At 39.7% G+C, this 13,881-nt stretch overlaps 1 protein-coding gene across 1 annotated transcript in view; it reads right to left on the reverse strand.

Annotated features, from left to right (window-relative positions):
• Positions 1-13,870, reverse strand: part of KNTC1 (kinetochore associated 1) — a 70,590-nt gene extending 56,720 nt beyond the window's left edge. Inside the window, exons 1-9 of the mRNA XM_081251931.1 lie at positions 13,782-13,870; positions 11,255-11,425; positions 5,774-5,894; positions 3,927-4,042; positions 2,959-3,037; positions 2,295-2,372; positions 1,370-1,404; positions 1,015-1,125; positions 108-201 (exon numbers count right to left, since the gene is read on the reverse strand). Of these exons, the coding sequence (XP_081108057.1) occupies positions 108-201; positions 1,015-1,125; positions 1,370-1,404; positions 2,295-2,372; positions 2,959-3,037; positions 3,927-4,042; positions 5,774-5,894; positions 11,255-11,383 (763 nt within the window). The 5' untranslated portion in view covers positions 11,384-11,425; positions 13,782-13,870. The remainder of the gene's footprint in view (positions 1-107; positions 202-1,014; positions 1,126-1,369; positions 1,405-2,294; positions 2,373-2,958; positions 3,038-3,926; positions 4,043-5,773; positions 5,895-11,254; positions 11,426-13,781) is intronic.
• Between the last annotated feature and the right edge of the window lie 11 nt (positions 13,871-13,881).

Here is a 13,881-nt window from a genome sequence, read left to right on the forward strand (position 1 = left end):
GGCTTGTTTCCAAGGTTTGGTAAAATGGCTCATATGCCAGACTCAGTGTACTGACATGAAAACGACGACTCACAAGTACCAAAAGTAGTTTCATTAACTGATTTTACCTTCAATAATCTCTGCATCAATAACACTCTTAACAGTCATCCCTTTCCTAGAAGAATCTGGTTCCCATTTTGAGAATGCACAATCACCAGTTCCCTATAGAAGTGAAAATAGTATGTCAGTTACAAACTTGGGTCTAGATCTGAATTCTCCTCCAAGTAGAAACATCTAAGTTGTACATGTGACTAATTTCAAAATATACTTATATATTCAAGCCCAGCTAGCTCTTACCATCTAGTTCCTCTCTTAGTTTGTTTTAAACAGAACAGAATGGAAAAAACAGCAAACTCCTGCTGTACACTGTTACCACATGAACATTTAATAAGGAGGAGGCATATTCAGGCAACTCACTCTAGAGATATCAGGTAAGCTTCAAGACCTCCTCCAGCATTACAAGATATAGATAACCTTGGACGAAGTATTTTCATTAAAATAACTACTAATATTTGAAAATGATTCGTAAGTATTCATTTCAAATTATTTGAAACCCTGATGAAATACTGAACTAGATACACAAAACGGGGAAAAGTGACTGCTTCTTAATATATTATATAAATTTGGCAAGTAAAAATGTTGTAAATGCTGTAATAATATAATTCAATATAGAATTTTTGCCTACTCCTTGAATATAGTATTAGATGTTTTGTTTGCTGCTGTTGTTTTTGCCTACACTCATAATTGAAAGACATGCTAAATGTCAGGTAGAGATTAGTGAAAATAAAGATGCAATATTTTTTCCAACACAGAGACTTAGTTTTACTTGTTGAGTTAATTTTATGACCTTCATTTTCTAATTTCCCTGTTTCTGTTATACACTACAAATTAATACGTAACTTTACCAAAACTATGTTTTAATGAAGAAACATTTCAGAAAAAAGCCCAAAATTTTCTTTAAAAAAAAGGAATTACCCCAATTATCACAGGGATTTCGCTTGCTAAATCACCAGCCACAAGATTGAGACAACCAAGGGTATGACAATTTTCAGTAGAAATAAAACTGGATTTGATTTGTCCTTGTAACTGCAAGATTTAAAAAATAAGAATGTTATATATATGCTCCATAGTCCAAATTCCTTGGAAAGACTGATAAAAAGTCAGTTTAAATCAATAGCTATAAATGTATTTTTTTAAATAGGAATGTTATTAAAATGTTTTCTCATGCTAATTCCCAAAATATCAACCATTAGACAATTATGCAGAAACACTTTCCTAAACTGACATTAAATCTAAGTTTCAAGAAGACAATGTGGTTTTGTCTTCTTACCTTTTTTGCCGTATGGAAGTCTACCTTTTCAATAGCTGCATGAAAAAGAGAAAGTAGGCTAAATTTACACTATAACCTATAAAATACATATGAATCTCCCCTTTTGTGTCAAGGTTAAACTACATACAATCTAGTGAGAGGAACACTGGTCAGAAATTCATAAGGTGCTGGTGACTTTTCAGTTTTGCCCTTGACCAATGAAATAAACTGTGATGACATGTCGTACTCAGGGCAGCAGCAAGGCTGCCTTACGGTCCCTACAGTGTCTCTCCACACCTTCCCTTAAAAGGTTCTTCCTAAGATGCTCTTCTCCCTGCTCCAACTCTCCTGTTCAAGCTCTGAAGTCCTACCTGTGAAGTCTCCATCACTTGGCACTCCCTTTTGGAAGAGCTGTTTCACTTGTCTGGCTCCTTCATTAAACTATAGAGAACCTTGTATCTTAAATCTCATTGTATCCCCAGAACTTGGCACATTCTTAGCACAGAGTAGATCTTTAAAAACCATTTGTTGAATACATGCCGGGAATCAATTCCTCAATCTCTGCCAGCTCAGAGGGATGTATGGTCCACACCACTCACTTCGCACACACTCTAGATTATTGCCTTGTATTGTTAACACTTACAAAATCATTTGTTTCCAGGTTCATTCATTCCATCAAAAAGCATTTATTCCTATGCTAGCATTAACTCCTGTCTCCCCAACTAAGTTGTAAAGTCCTTGAAGGCTATGAATAAATATCTCTTCAGATCCTGTTGTAGCCCTAACTGTGGAGAACAAGTATATTACAAATACTTTAAAGTATACCCAATATCATAGAATGTAGTTAAACTAAAACATTCTTAAAGAGTCTATGTTAAAATGTACCTGGAAAACTAATAAGAAATATTGCTGCAAATCAGTAATAAGAAACTAATACATGACTTACCTTGTTGAATTTTTACAAGCTGAAGGTTTGTAATACAAAAAAATCCATTGTTTGTAAGAAGCAGCATATAATAGGTACCTATTAAAATAAAATCAAGCCAGCTTCTTTAAAAGGCACATGATATAAAATTTAAACCAGGGTCTGAATCTAGCTGAAAAGTATGTCCATTTGCTCATTTAAAGTCCAATAATAAAATAACACAGTAACAATACAAAGCTTATTTACAAAGAATTGGTAACTTATTTGCAAAAACAATGTTAACTTCTTTGAAACTTCTATAAACCAAATTTCATTTGCCAGAAAAAAAGAAACTCATATATCAAAATAAATTAAGGTCCAGTTAACATTTGTTAAAAAGAAATATGACAAATACATTGAAACCCATAAGAACATATTAAAAGAATATTATGTCTCCCTGATAATCTATAGAACTCTCAAAACTGTAAAAAGTTTAGGATATTATACTTAAGAAGAGTACATTTAAGCCTCTGAAAAGAGCTAAAATCAAAAACTTGTTTTTTAAAATAATATTAATTGCATCCCTAGAAAGTTTTAACATTGTGTAGGTAGCACCAATTAATTTACATAATATATTAACTATAAATCTGATTTTTTGACTGGGTATTAATAAGAAGACATTAAAAAAGAAATTAAAAACACTTACCTTCATTGGAACTATCTTTCTCAATGACAAGATTCCGGTAAGTACACTGATTTTCATCGTTAGCTTTCTGAACAAAAGCCTAATTGCAAATTAATTTCAAATGATAAGATTAAACCCAGAAAATTACAGTCAAGGAATATATTCTCTAAACTCTAGGGATATCAATTACCATTAGCAATAATTCTGCCTATATTCCAAACATTTTAGTTTTCAAATGGAAAACTATTTACAAGCTTCCTCCAAAAATGTTTATTTTCAATACAAAACTGTTTTGGACAAGTATACTATCTTCAAACCATACTTTTTCAATTTTGCATTTATTTCATATGTTTTGTGGATGAAAAATGTTGCCTGCCATATTAGCAAACAAAGGATGCTGCGACCATCAAGCCAAGAGGGAACTCAGAATGGAGATAAACAGGCTGCCCACTGTCAAGCCATCAGCCATTGCAGCAACTCCCAACTGTGCATCCTGAGGGGACTCAGGATGGAAAAGCACAGGATACTGGCCCTAGACAGCAAAGGTGTATATCAAAGGAATAATTTCAATGAGCCCAGACTCTTGCATCTTCCATACATAGAAAACGCTAAATTTATTAACCTGATATACCTGGTTTTCTTTAACAGTAATCTTTTGATGTTCCGACTACCTGGTCTACCTTGCAAAACTCCTATGTATCCTGGCTCCTCCCTCACCTCTTCAGAGCCGTCTCTCAGAGCATCTGAGAGGCTGCCTCCTGGGCTTGAAGTTCTCAGAAAGTCCGCCCAATAAAACATAATTCTCAACTTTTAGGTTGTGCACTTTTTTTTCAGACAGTTTCTAAGGTATGATTCTTAAATTCAATGTAAAGAAACATTATTCTTTTACTTTAGGCCACAAATCAAGTAATGCTTTGCTAGAGTTTTAGCTGTCTAAAAGATAATTTAGAATTTAGATAATGAAGATGAAAAACATAACAGGGTCTTACATTGGTGAGTAATGTTTGCTTTGATGTTACATGAATAAGATGTAAGTTGCCACTTCTCTCCCCAACCAGAAGAAACTTTCCTTCTTGACATAGGCCAACCACATCCACTTCAGTATCTGAAAATTTCAAGTCAAAGTTACAAGCTTCCTCAGAAAATGCTTATTTTCAACACAAAATATTGCAAATTTTGTTATTAAAAGTCAACTCTTTTAAGCTTCTTTTAAATATTTCATGAAATTAGTGACTAACGTAAAAACGAATGCTACGGACTCTTTGTCAACAAATATTTGCTGAGCACTGAGTATATGCTAAGCACTGTTCTAGGTCTTTTGCATATATCTGAGAATAATAACAAGAGTCCCACCTTCATAGAGCTCAAATTCTAAGGCAGAAATAGATGATAAACAGTCAGCATAGTAATCAAATTGTATGACATACACAAAGGTGATAAATTCTCTGGAAAAAAGAAAAAGTAGAGCAGGGAAAGAGAACTCAGAAGAGCTATGCAGTATTAAGTGGAGTGCTCAGGAGAGCCCCCTTTGATAAGGTGAGATTTGAACAAAGACTTGAAGGAGGTGAGGAAGTTATTGTTTGTACACAGCAAGAAGGCCAGGGGGAATGACATGGAGACCGAGAGGGTAAGACTCAGAGATAAAAGCAGTAACATATTAATTGCTTAAAACTAAAATTATTCAGCAGATATTTTATAAAGATATAAAATATCTTTATACAAAGGTATTACATGTAGGGACTTCCCTGGTGGCACAGTGGTTAAGAATCCGCCTGCCAATGCAGGGGACACGGGTTCGAGCCCTGGTCCGGGAAGATCCCACATGCCGCGGAGCAACTAAGCCCATGCGCCACAACTACTGAGCCTGTGCCCTACAGCCCATGAGCCACAACTACTGAGCCCGCGTGCCACAACTACTGAAGCCCACGTGCCTAGAGCCCGTGCTCCACAAGAGAAGCCACTGCAATGAGAAGCCTGAGCACCACAACGCAGAGTAGCCCCACTCGCTGCAACTAGAGAAAGCCCACGCACAGCAACAAAGACCCAACGCAGCCATAAATAAATAAATAAATAAACAAACAAATTTATTTTAAAAAAGTATTATATGTAAACACAGCCTCACTTTTCATTGGTGAAACTGTGAATCTTGGGGACCCATCAGGGTAGATGCGATAATATTCCACAAAATATGGTTTTCTCTCCTGCAAACTGTTATCAAGATTTTGTTCTTATGTGCATGCCTTCTAATTCCTTTTCATCTACGTTCTTTTTAAAAATAATTAATTAATTAATTTTCAGCTGTTCTTACGCAAACACTTCAATAACCATCTTTCTCTCAAAATTTCATAATACTATCACCTATTTTCCAGCATAATCACTGACTTGTCTGTCCCTTAATTTACTCTGAAGTCCATATTTGCATATACACACTTAAAGCCCTCTAACTCAGTAAAGAATTAATTCATAAGTACTTTTAAAAAACTTTTTATAGTGCTAAAAGTATTCAAATTATCTGTTGATGGTATTGAAATTATGTACAAGATTCAGGAACTTAAACATAATTGGGCTCAACTGTTTCCTACAGTATTCTAACACAAAAACCACGTAAATAAATTGTTGCTTTCCATGTATGTTTTTCCTTAGACTTATTGAGAGAAGGGATCATCTCAGTACCTGTTCTGTCTGGTACTCAGCACAAGGCACTCAAGATTAATTTCTTGAAATTAGTGTAATTTCAAGTCATAAATAATGGAGTAAAGAAAAGGCAATACTGTAGAAATTAGTAGCAAGATATAGTTGACTTCCAATTTATTTTACTGCATTACATTAGACTTACCAAATATAAGATGCAATTGAAGCAATCTACAAATACTGTCCAACAGTATCACTGATTGGTCTGCTACAATAATAAACCCATCACTTAAGCTGCATGCTTGTAGTTTTGGATTTAATGAGGCCTGTGGGAGGGAAAAGCAGGACTAAAATAAAACATTTTTATACATGTTTAACAATACCTATCAATAGTATCACCATAGTCACAATCACCCAAGTTTAAAACTTCATTTGAGGGGCTTCCCTGGTGGCACAGTGGTTGAGAGTCCGCCTGCCAATGCAGGGGACACGGGTTCGTGCCCCGGTCCGGGAGGATCCCACATGCCGTGGAGCGGCTGGGCCCGTGAGCCATGGCCGCTGAGCCTGCGCGTCCAGAGCCTGTGCTCAGCAACGGGAGAGGCCACAACAGTGAGAGGCCCGCATACCGCCAAAAAAAAAAAAAAAACTTCATTTGATAGGCCTTCTTTCTTTAGCCATATATCTAATTAGTCAAGCTTTTCTTTGTATGATATATCTTGAATCCGTTCAGAGCCTAGAACAAGGAAATAGTCCAGGGTTGCTAGAACAGGGCAAAGGATTCGAAAGTACAAGTCTTTGTTTCCTAAGGGCCGAGCTTATGTCTGGAGAAGCCAGCAGGCATTAACATAAATGAATGAACCAATACTGGCATAAAGTCTCAGGGTCTGGGAAACAACAGGGAGGGGGACTGTGAACTGGAGGACACGAGGCCCCACAGAGTCAGCCAGATGAATGCCCTGTGGAAATGCGATCCTGGCATGGCCACAGCTTCCAATTTACCAAGAAAATCTGGATCTTTATGTGAAATATTCTAATTTTTAAATATTGGCAACTAAGTTAACATTTTAAAAAACACAATGCAAGCCAAATATGAGTCTCCTGTTTGTAGCTTCTATTGATTAGAGCTTCCCACACATAATCTTTTTTTTTTAATTAATTAATTTATTTATTTTTAGTTGCACTGGGTCTTTGTTGCTGTGCGCAGGTTTTCTCTAGTTGTGGTGAGCGGCGGCTGCTCTTTGTTGTGGTGCGCAGGCTTCTTATTGCGGTGGCTTCTCTTGTTGTGAAGCACGGGCTCTAGGTACGTGGGCTTCAGTAGTTGTGGCGCACGGGCTCAGTAGTTGCGGCTTGCGGGCTCCAGAGCACAGGTTCAGCGGTTGTGGTGCACAGGCTTAGTTGCTCCACGACATGTGGGATCTTCCTGGACCAGGGCTTGAACCCGTGTCCCCTGCATTGGCAGGTGGATGCCTAACCACTGTGCCACCATGGAAGCCCTCCACACACAATCTTGAAGCAGTTGGATAGCTCAGTAGTTGAGAATGTTGTCACTTACTAGCTGAGTAATCTCAAGCAAATGCCTCAACTGACTCTCTGGTAAAGCTGGAATAATAATAATAATAATAATAATGCCTACAACGCTGGCTGGTATGGAGATTCAATGAATTAATTCATGTAAAGGGCTTAGAAGGGAACCTTGCCTGTAGCATATGCTGGGATAAATGTTAATTACTCTTAATCTTCTCTGACAAACTAAGCCAATCAGCTCATTTTATACCTGTTTCAATGGTCACCTTCTGCAGGTGTAACTTTTGAAAACTACATTCTGATCCCTCTTATACTCTTTTTTTTTAAAATAAATTTTATTTATTTATTTATTTATTTTTGGCTACATTGGGTCTTCGTTGCTGTGCCCAGGCTTTCTCTAGTTGCGGCGAGCGGGGGCTGCTCTTTGTTGTGGTGTGCAAGCTTCTCACTGAGGTGACTTCTCCTGTTGCAGAGCAAGGGCTCTAGGTGTGAGGGCTTCTATAGCTGTGGCATGCAGGCTCAGCAGTTGTGGCTCGCGGGCTCTAGAGCGCAGGCTCAGTAGTTGTGGCGCACGAGCTTAGTTGCTCCGCAGCATTTGGGATCTTCCCGGACCAGGGCTCGAACCCGTGTCCCCGGCATTGGCAGGCGGATTCTTAACCACTGCGCCACCAGGGAAGTCCCTGATCCCGCTTATAGTCTTTTTTTTTTTGGCTGTGTTGGGTCTTTGTTGATGCCTGCGGGCTCTCTCTAGTTGCAGAGAGCTGGGGCTTCTCTTGTTGAGGAGCACGGGCTATAGGCATGTGGGCTTCAGTAGTTGCAGCTCGTAGGCTCTAGAGCGCAGGCTCGGTAGTTGTGGTGCACGGTCTTAGTCGCTCCATGGCACGTGGGATCTTCCTGGACCAGGGCTCGAACCCATGTCCCCCTGCATTGGCAGGCGGATTCTTAAACCACTGCGCCACCAGGGAATTCCCCCGCTTATACTCTTAACTTGCTTCTTCAACTAGTGAAAAGTTACACCAAAGTGTCGCAAAGAAGAAACGGTGCTACACGTCCTAGGGGTCTACCCAGGCTGTTTTCTCTGCCTGGACTGCTCTTCCCCCTCTTCTTTTTAAGATTTTTCTTGGCCGTGCCGGGAGGCTTGTGGGATTTTAATTTCCCAACCGAGGATTAAACCTGGGCCCTTGGCAGTGAGAGTGCAGAGACCTCACCACTGGACCACCAGGGAATTCCCAAGACTTTAATTTCTAAGAGCACCTTTACATTCATAGCAAAATTGAAAGGGAACTATAGAGATGTCCTACATAGCCCCGTGTTCCACACATGCATAGCCTCCCACATTGTCAATGTTCCTCACCAGACGATACATTTGTTGCAACTGATGAACATACATTGACACATTATAATCACCCAAAGTCCACGGTTTACATTACAGTTCACTCTTGGTGTTGTACATTCTGTGGTACACACATCTAGCATTATGGTCTCATACAGAATAATTTCTCTCCCCGAAAATCCTCTGTGCTCTGCCTAGTCAACCTCCCCTCCAACCCCCAAACCCTGGCAACCGCTGACCTTTTTTTCACTATCTTTTCATTTTCCAGAATGTTATAGAGTTGGAATCAAACAGTATGTCACCTTTTCAGGTTGTTTACTTCTTGTGAGTTTTAGCAGAGTGTGTTTTTCAAGGACTTGGCCCAGTTCATTAGGTCATCAAATTTGTGGGCATAGAGATGGTCATAATATTCCTTGATTATCCTTTTAATGTCCACAGAATCTGTGGTGACGCCCCCTCTTTCATTCCTGATATTAGTAATTTGTGTCTTCCTTCTTTTTTCTTAGTTATCCTGGCTGGTGGCTTATAGATTTTATTCATGTTTTCAAAGAACCAGCTTTTGGTTTCATTGATTTTCTCCACTGATTTCTTATTTTCAATTTCATTAATTTTTGCTCTCCTGTTACTTCTTTCTTTCTTTTAAAAAATATTTTATTTATTTATTTATTTGGCTGCACTGAGTCTTAGTTGCGGCATGTTGGATCTAGTTCCCTGACCAGGGATCAAACCCGTGCCCCCTGAATTGGAAGCATGGAGTCTTAACCACTGGACCACCATGGAAGTCCATCTTCTTGTTCTAGTTTCCTAACTTGAAACTTAGATTATTGATTTTAGATCTTTCTTTTTTTCTAATATATGCATTCAATTTCCCTCTAAGCACTACTTTTGCTGCATTCCACATATTTTGGTAACCTGTGCTTTCATTTTCCCTTTTTTTTTCTTAAGGCCCAAGTCAGGTGCTAGTTTATGAAATGCTCCTTAAATTGTCCCAACCCACAGTGAGCTCTCCATCCTCTGAATTCCTACTGCATTTACTGTCATTCATTTGGTAGTTCTCATATACTGACTTGCACATCTAGATAGATATCTTTTATTGCTTGTGTCCTGTCTGCCTAACTTTAAGGAAAGATCCTAAAAAGAAGAGATAATGTTACCTTACCAAGGGCCTAGCATGGGTTGCGAACATAGCATTTGCTGCAAGTAATGCCCCAAGCTAATAACAAATGGAGTTTTAGTTGTTAACTGAATTCAAAGCTCAATACACACTATTATTTTTCAACAGGAGCCCTCAGAGATCAAGTGGCCGGGGCCACTTCCATCTTTTAAGGCTGCTGGTAATATTAAAAAAATAAAGAAATACCACTTTCTCATTACAGAACTTATGGTATTCTTTACACTTTTGCCTTAACAAATAAACAATTTAATGCCAAAGAACACAATTTATCTGTATTACTCATAAAAGTGACTTTTAAATGCCACAAAGCAGTAAAGGCTGACAACAGGATACAAGCTGAATGAAGAATGATTTTTTTTAAAAATCCCTATTGGCCAGTGTCTCTGAATGCTCATTTGAAGAAAAGTCAAAAGCCTACACTTGAGGCCATTTGTGAATAAGGTTCCCCAGAGGAGGCCCTGCCTTTCTAGCCCTAGAAAATACAAATCTTGTCTGGTCTCTTCTCCTTTCTTTTACACTTTTTTCTCTTTCTTTTTTTTTTTTTTTTTTTTTTGCGATACGCAGGTCTCTCACTGTTGTGGCCTCTCCCGTTGCGGAGCACAGGCTCTGGACGCGCAGGCTCAGCGGCCATGGCTCACGGGCCCAGCCACTCTGCGGCATGTGGGCTCTTCCTGGACCGGGACACGAACCTGTGTCCCCTGCATCGGCAGGCGGACTCCCAACCACTGCACCACCAGGGAAGCCCTACACTTTTTTTTCTTAATTAGAGAATTAAACATTACATTAACTTACTATGGGAAGTAGAGGAATCCTGGGCTATAATACTGTGAGAGAAGATCATTTGCACTTTCTCTAAAAGAAACTTTTGTTTACCACGATCATCAAAATTTTATCAAAAGCAAATTACTGAGAAAGCAAATCAAAGATAAAAAACTAAGAGCAGGGCTTCCCTGGTGGCGCAGTGGTTGAGAGTCCGCCTGCCGATGCAGGGGACACGGGTTCGTGCCCTGGTCCGGGAAGATCCCACATGCCGCGGAGCGGCTGGGCCCGTGAGCCATGGCCGCTGAGCCTGCGCGTCCAGAGCCTGTGCTCCGCAACGGGAGAGGCCACAACAGTGAGAGGCCCCCGTACCGCAAAAAACAAACAACAAAAAAAACCTAAGAGCAATATTTTCCATAAAAGGCAGAGAATAAGGTTTCAAGCCTGGTGTGAGAATGGTGGAATAGTTATTAAAAGAAGAAAGTTAAAATATAGAAAGAAATTCATGGAAAGGATAATCTCAACCTCAGTAGAGTGCTTAACTCAGGGGTGGAGTATGAGAAGAGCCTGGGATCAGGAGCGGGCTCCAGGGGCTTGCTTCAGTTCTATTGGTAATGTTTTACTTCCTAAGCTGGTGGTGGATATTCTTTGTATCATTTTATATACATCTGTATGTCTAAAATGTCAAGAGGAGCTATGAAAAATTCAGGTTTGGAATACTGACCATAACGTGATGCAGGGGGAATTCAGATGGAAATTTCCTGTGATCTGATACTGAACTTTTGATTCCCTGAGAAAGGACTATACTCATTTATAAAACATTTACCACATGGCTACTAGTCTTACTAAACACTCAGTAAAAATTTTGTGAATGAAAACAGCGTCATAACCATTACCTTTTCGGAGGAGATCTTTGCTAGTAAATCTACTTGATATAAAGCAGTTCCATGTTCTTTTCTTGAACCAACACTTAGGTACCCACTTCCTGTATCATCATTTGTTAGCAGCTCAATATCATTCCACATGTTTCTGAGATTGTTTTCCTGAGACAGGAACCACTGCCTTCCCTGTGACAACATGTAAAATTAGGCCAAATTTTATTGTTGTATAGACTTCAGTTCCTTGGGAAATGAAAATGCTTTATCACCCCCCCACCAAATATACATATATACACACACACATCAATAAGTAAAGACTTCTCTGTCTTTATGTGATTTCTGTGGTCACTAGACACTTTGGATCAATAAGATACATGGAACTAGAGCTATGGTTATCCCTAGAAAAGAACATATTGGTTTAGGGACACAAGGAAACAATTCCAATCTTACCAATCTGTCCTAGAGCTTCTAGTATTTTGTGTGCCTAGCTGAAATTATAACAAGTTTTCATTTGGAAAAAACATTTAACCAATATAGCAATAAATAGTGAAGGCTCTGAAGTCAGACTGTCTGGGATATCTTAGAATGGTAAGGTTCCAGATGAACTTAAAAAAAAAAGTCCATTCATGTTTCCAGTATTGTTATGCAATAAATGAAAATGTTAAGGAGAGGAAGAAAAAATTGCATTAGGTTTCTGAATGGACCAAAGAGTATATTTGTAACCTTTCGAGTCACTTAACTATCTCATCAGCAAGGACTTATATATAACTCATTTCATTGGATATGGGTGGGCATAGGATACTAAAATGGAAAACAATCCTTGGATCAAGACTAGTGGGGAACAATACCAAATAATTATAGTTGTTTTGGTAAGTGCTCGCAGAAATATGTTTTTAAATCTTTGGAAGGTACAGTACAGGGAAGAAATGATTTTTGACCTGATGTTCTTTCACATTTACTAAGCTGCTGTCCTTAAGCAAGTAACTTAACCTTTCTGTTTGTCAATTCTCATCTATAAAATAGGAATACAGTTGTATGTAGCTGGAAAGGTCACTATGAGTTTCAAACATTCACAAAACAATGCTTCGTTCATGGCAAGCACTCAATTTAAGTGTTATCTAATTCATTACTGTTATCCATGGAAGCAGGTAACATTTGGGTTAGAAATTTAAGGTCACAGAAGCTTTTTAAATATAGGAAAAGAGTTCTTACTAGGAGTGTAAGCAAGGGCACAAAAACAAAGTATGTTAGAACACACGATTTTAGTGGCTGTGTTTGGGTGGGAGTTGGGAGGAGATTAAGACAGGTTGGAGGGCTTCCCTGGTGGCGCAGTGGTTAAGAGTCTGCCTGCCGATGCAGGGGACACGGGTTCATGCCCCGGTCTGGTAAGATCCCACATGCAGCGGACAGGCTAGGCCCGTGAGCCATGGCCGCTGAGCCTGCGTGTCCGGAGCTTGTGCTCCGCAACGGGAGAGGCCACAACAGTGAGAGGCCCGCGTACCGCAAAAAAAAAAAAAAAAAAGACTGATTGGAGTGAATACTTTTATGGGTCTCAGAGCCCCATATCTGTAAAAATAGAGAAATATCATCAGCCTCCCAGGTCTGTCAAACTCACTCATTTGACAAACGTTTATTGAATGCCTGCTACGTGTCAGGCACTGTTCTAGGAGCTGGGAATACAGCTGTGAAGAAGACAGTAAAGGTCCTGTCATTATGAAATTTATATTCTCGTACGAAGGATAGACAAAAATAAAATAAAGACGGTATTGAGTAGGCAAGATAGTTTGAATGCATCACTCATTTAATCTGCACAGCAACCCATTTTACAGCTGAGAAACATGAGTCAGGGACTAAGTAAACAGCCAAGGTCACCTAAAGCGAGTTAATGATGTAGCTAGACAAGACTCAAATTTATGCCAGTTATTAACTGTTATACTGCCTCCCTACGAAAAAATAAGTAAACGCAGAATTAAAAATAATCAAATAACTCAAATGAATGGGGGCGGGGAGGGGCGCATAAGAGAGACCTGTTTGGGAAGGGAAAGAGATGACATCTGAGCTGAGACCCGAATATCAAGAAGCCGACTATGTAAAGCTCGGGGGGACAAAGATGCAGGCCGAGTACCAAAGGCTCAGAGGGTGGAATGAGTTTGGGGCGGCTGCCCGGCCACAGCAAGAATGGAAAAGTGCAGGCGCTAAACGAACAGGTGGAGCCAATGAATCCTTGATTACAAGATTGAGCTTCATCCTCAGGGCTAGGGAGGGAAAGATACTAAGCAGACCAGTGACATGACGTGATTAACGATTTGAGATTCCTCTGGGTGCCGGGTGAACAGATTAACGAATTAAACGAAATGAAACAGTTTCAGTTAGGCCTCCACGCGTAAATGCTCTCAGCTGGACACCGGGGCCAGCAAGAACCGACTCCAAGCTCTCTCCCGCCAGCGTCTTGAGGGGAAAACACATTGAACTGAGCTGAGGCCTCTGCTACTTCGACCTGAATCCACCCCCAGCTCCCTACAGCAGCGCGGCTCACCCTCCTCACCTGTAATTGAAGAAACTAAAGAGGAGCACTCAAGTTTATCGTACCCTCCCCTTCCGAGCTCCAACAGACGTTCCTAGTCTCTTTAGGGTCCATGCCACAA

This window comes from Mesoplodon bidens (assembly GCF_964165515.1).
Source record: "Mesoplodon bidens genome assembly, chromosome: 13".
Taxonomy (NCBI): Eukaryota; Metazoa; Chordata; class Mammalia; order Artiodactyla; family Ziphiidae; genus Mesoplodon; species Mesoplodon bidens.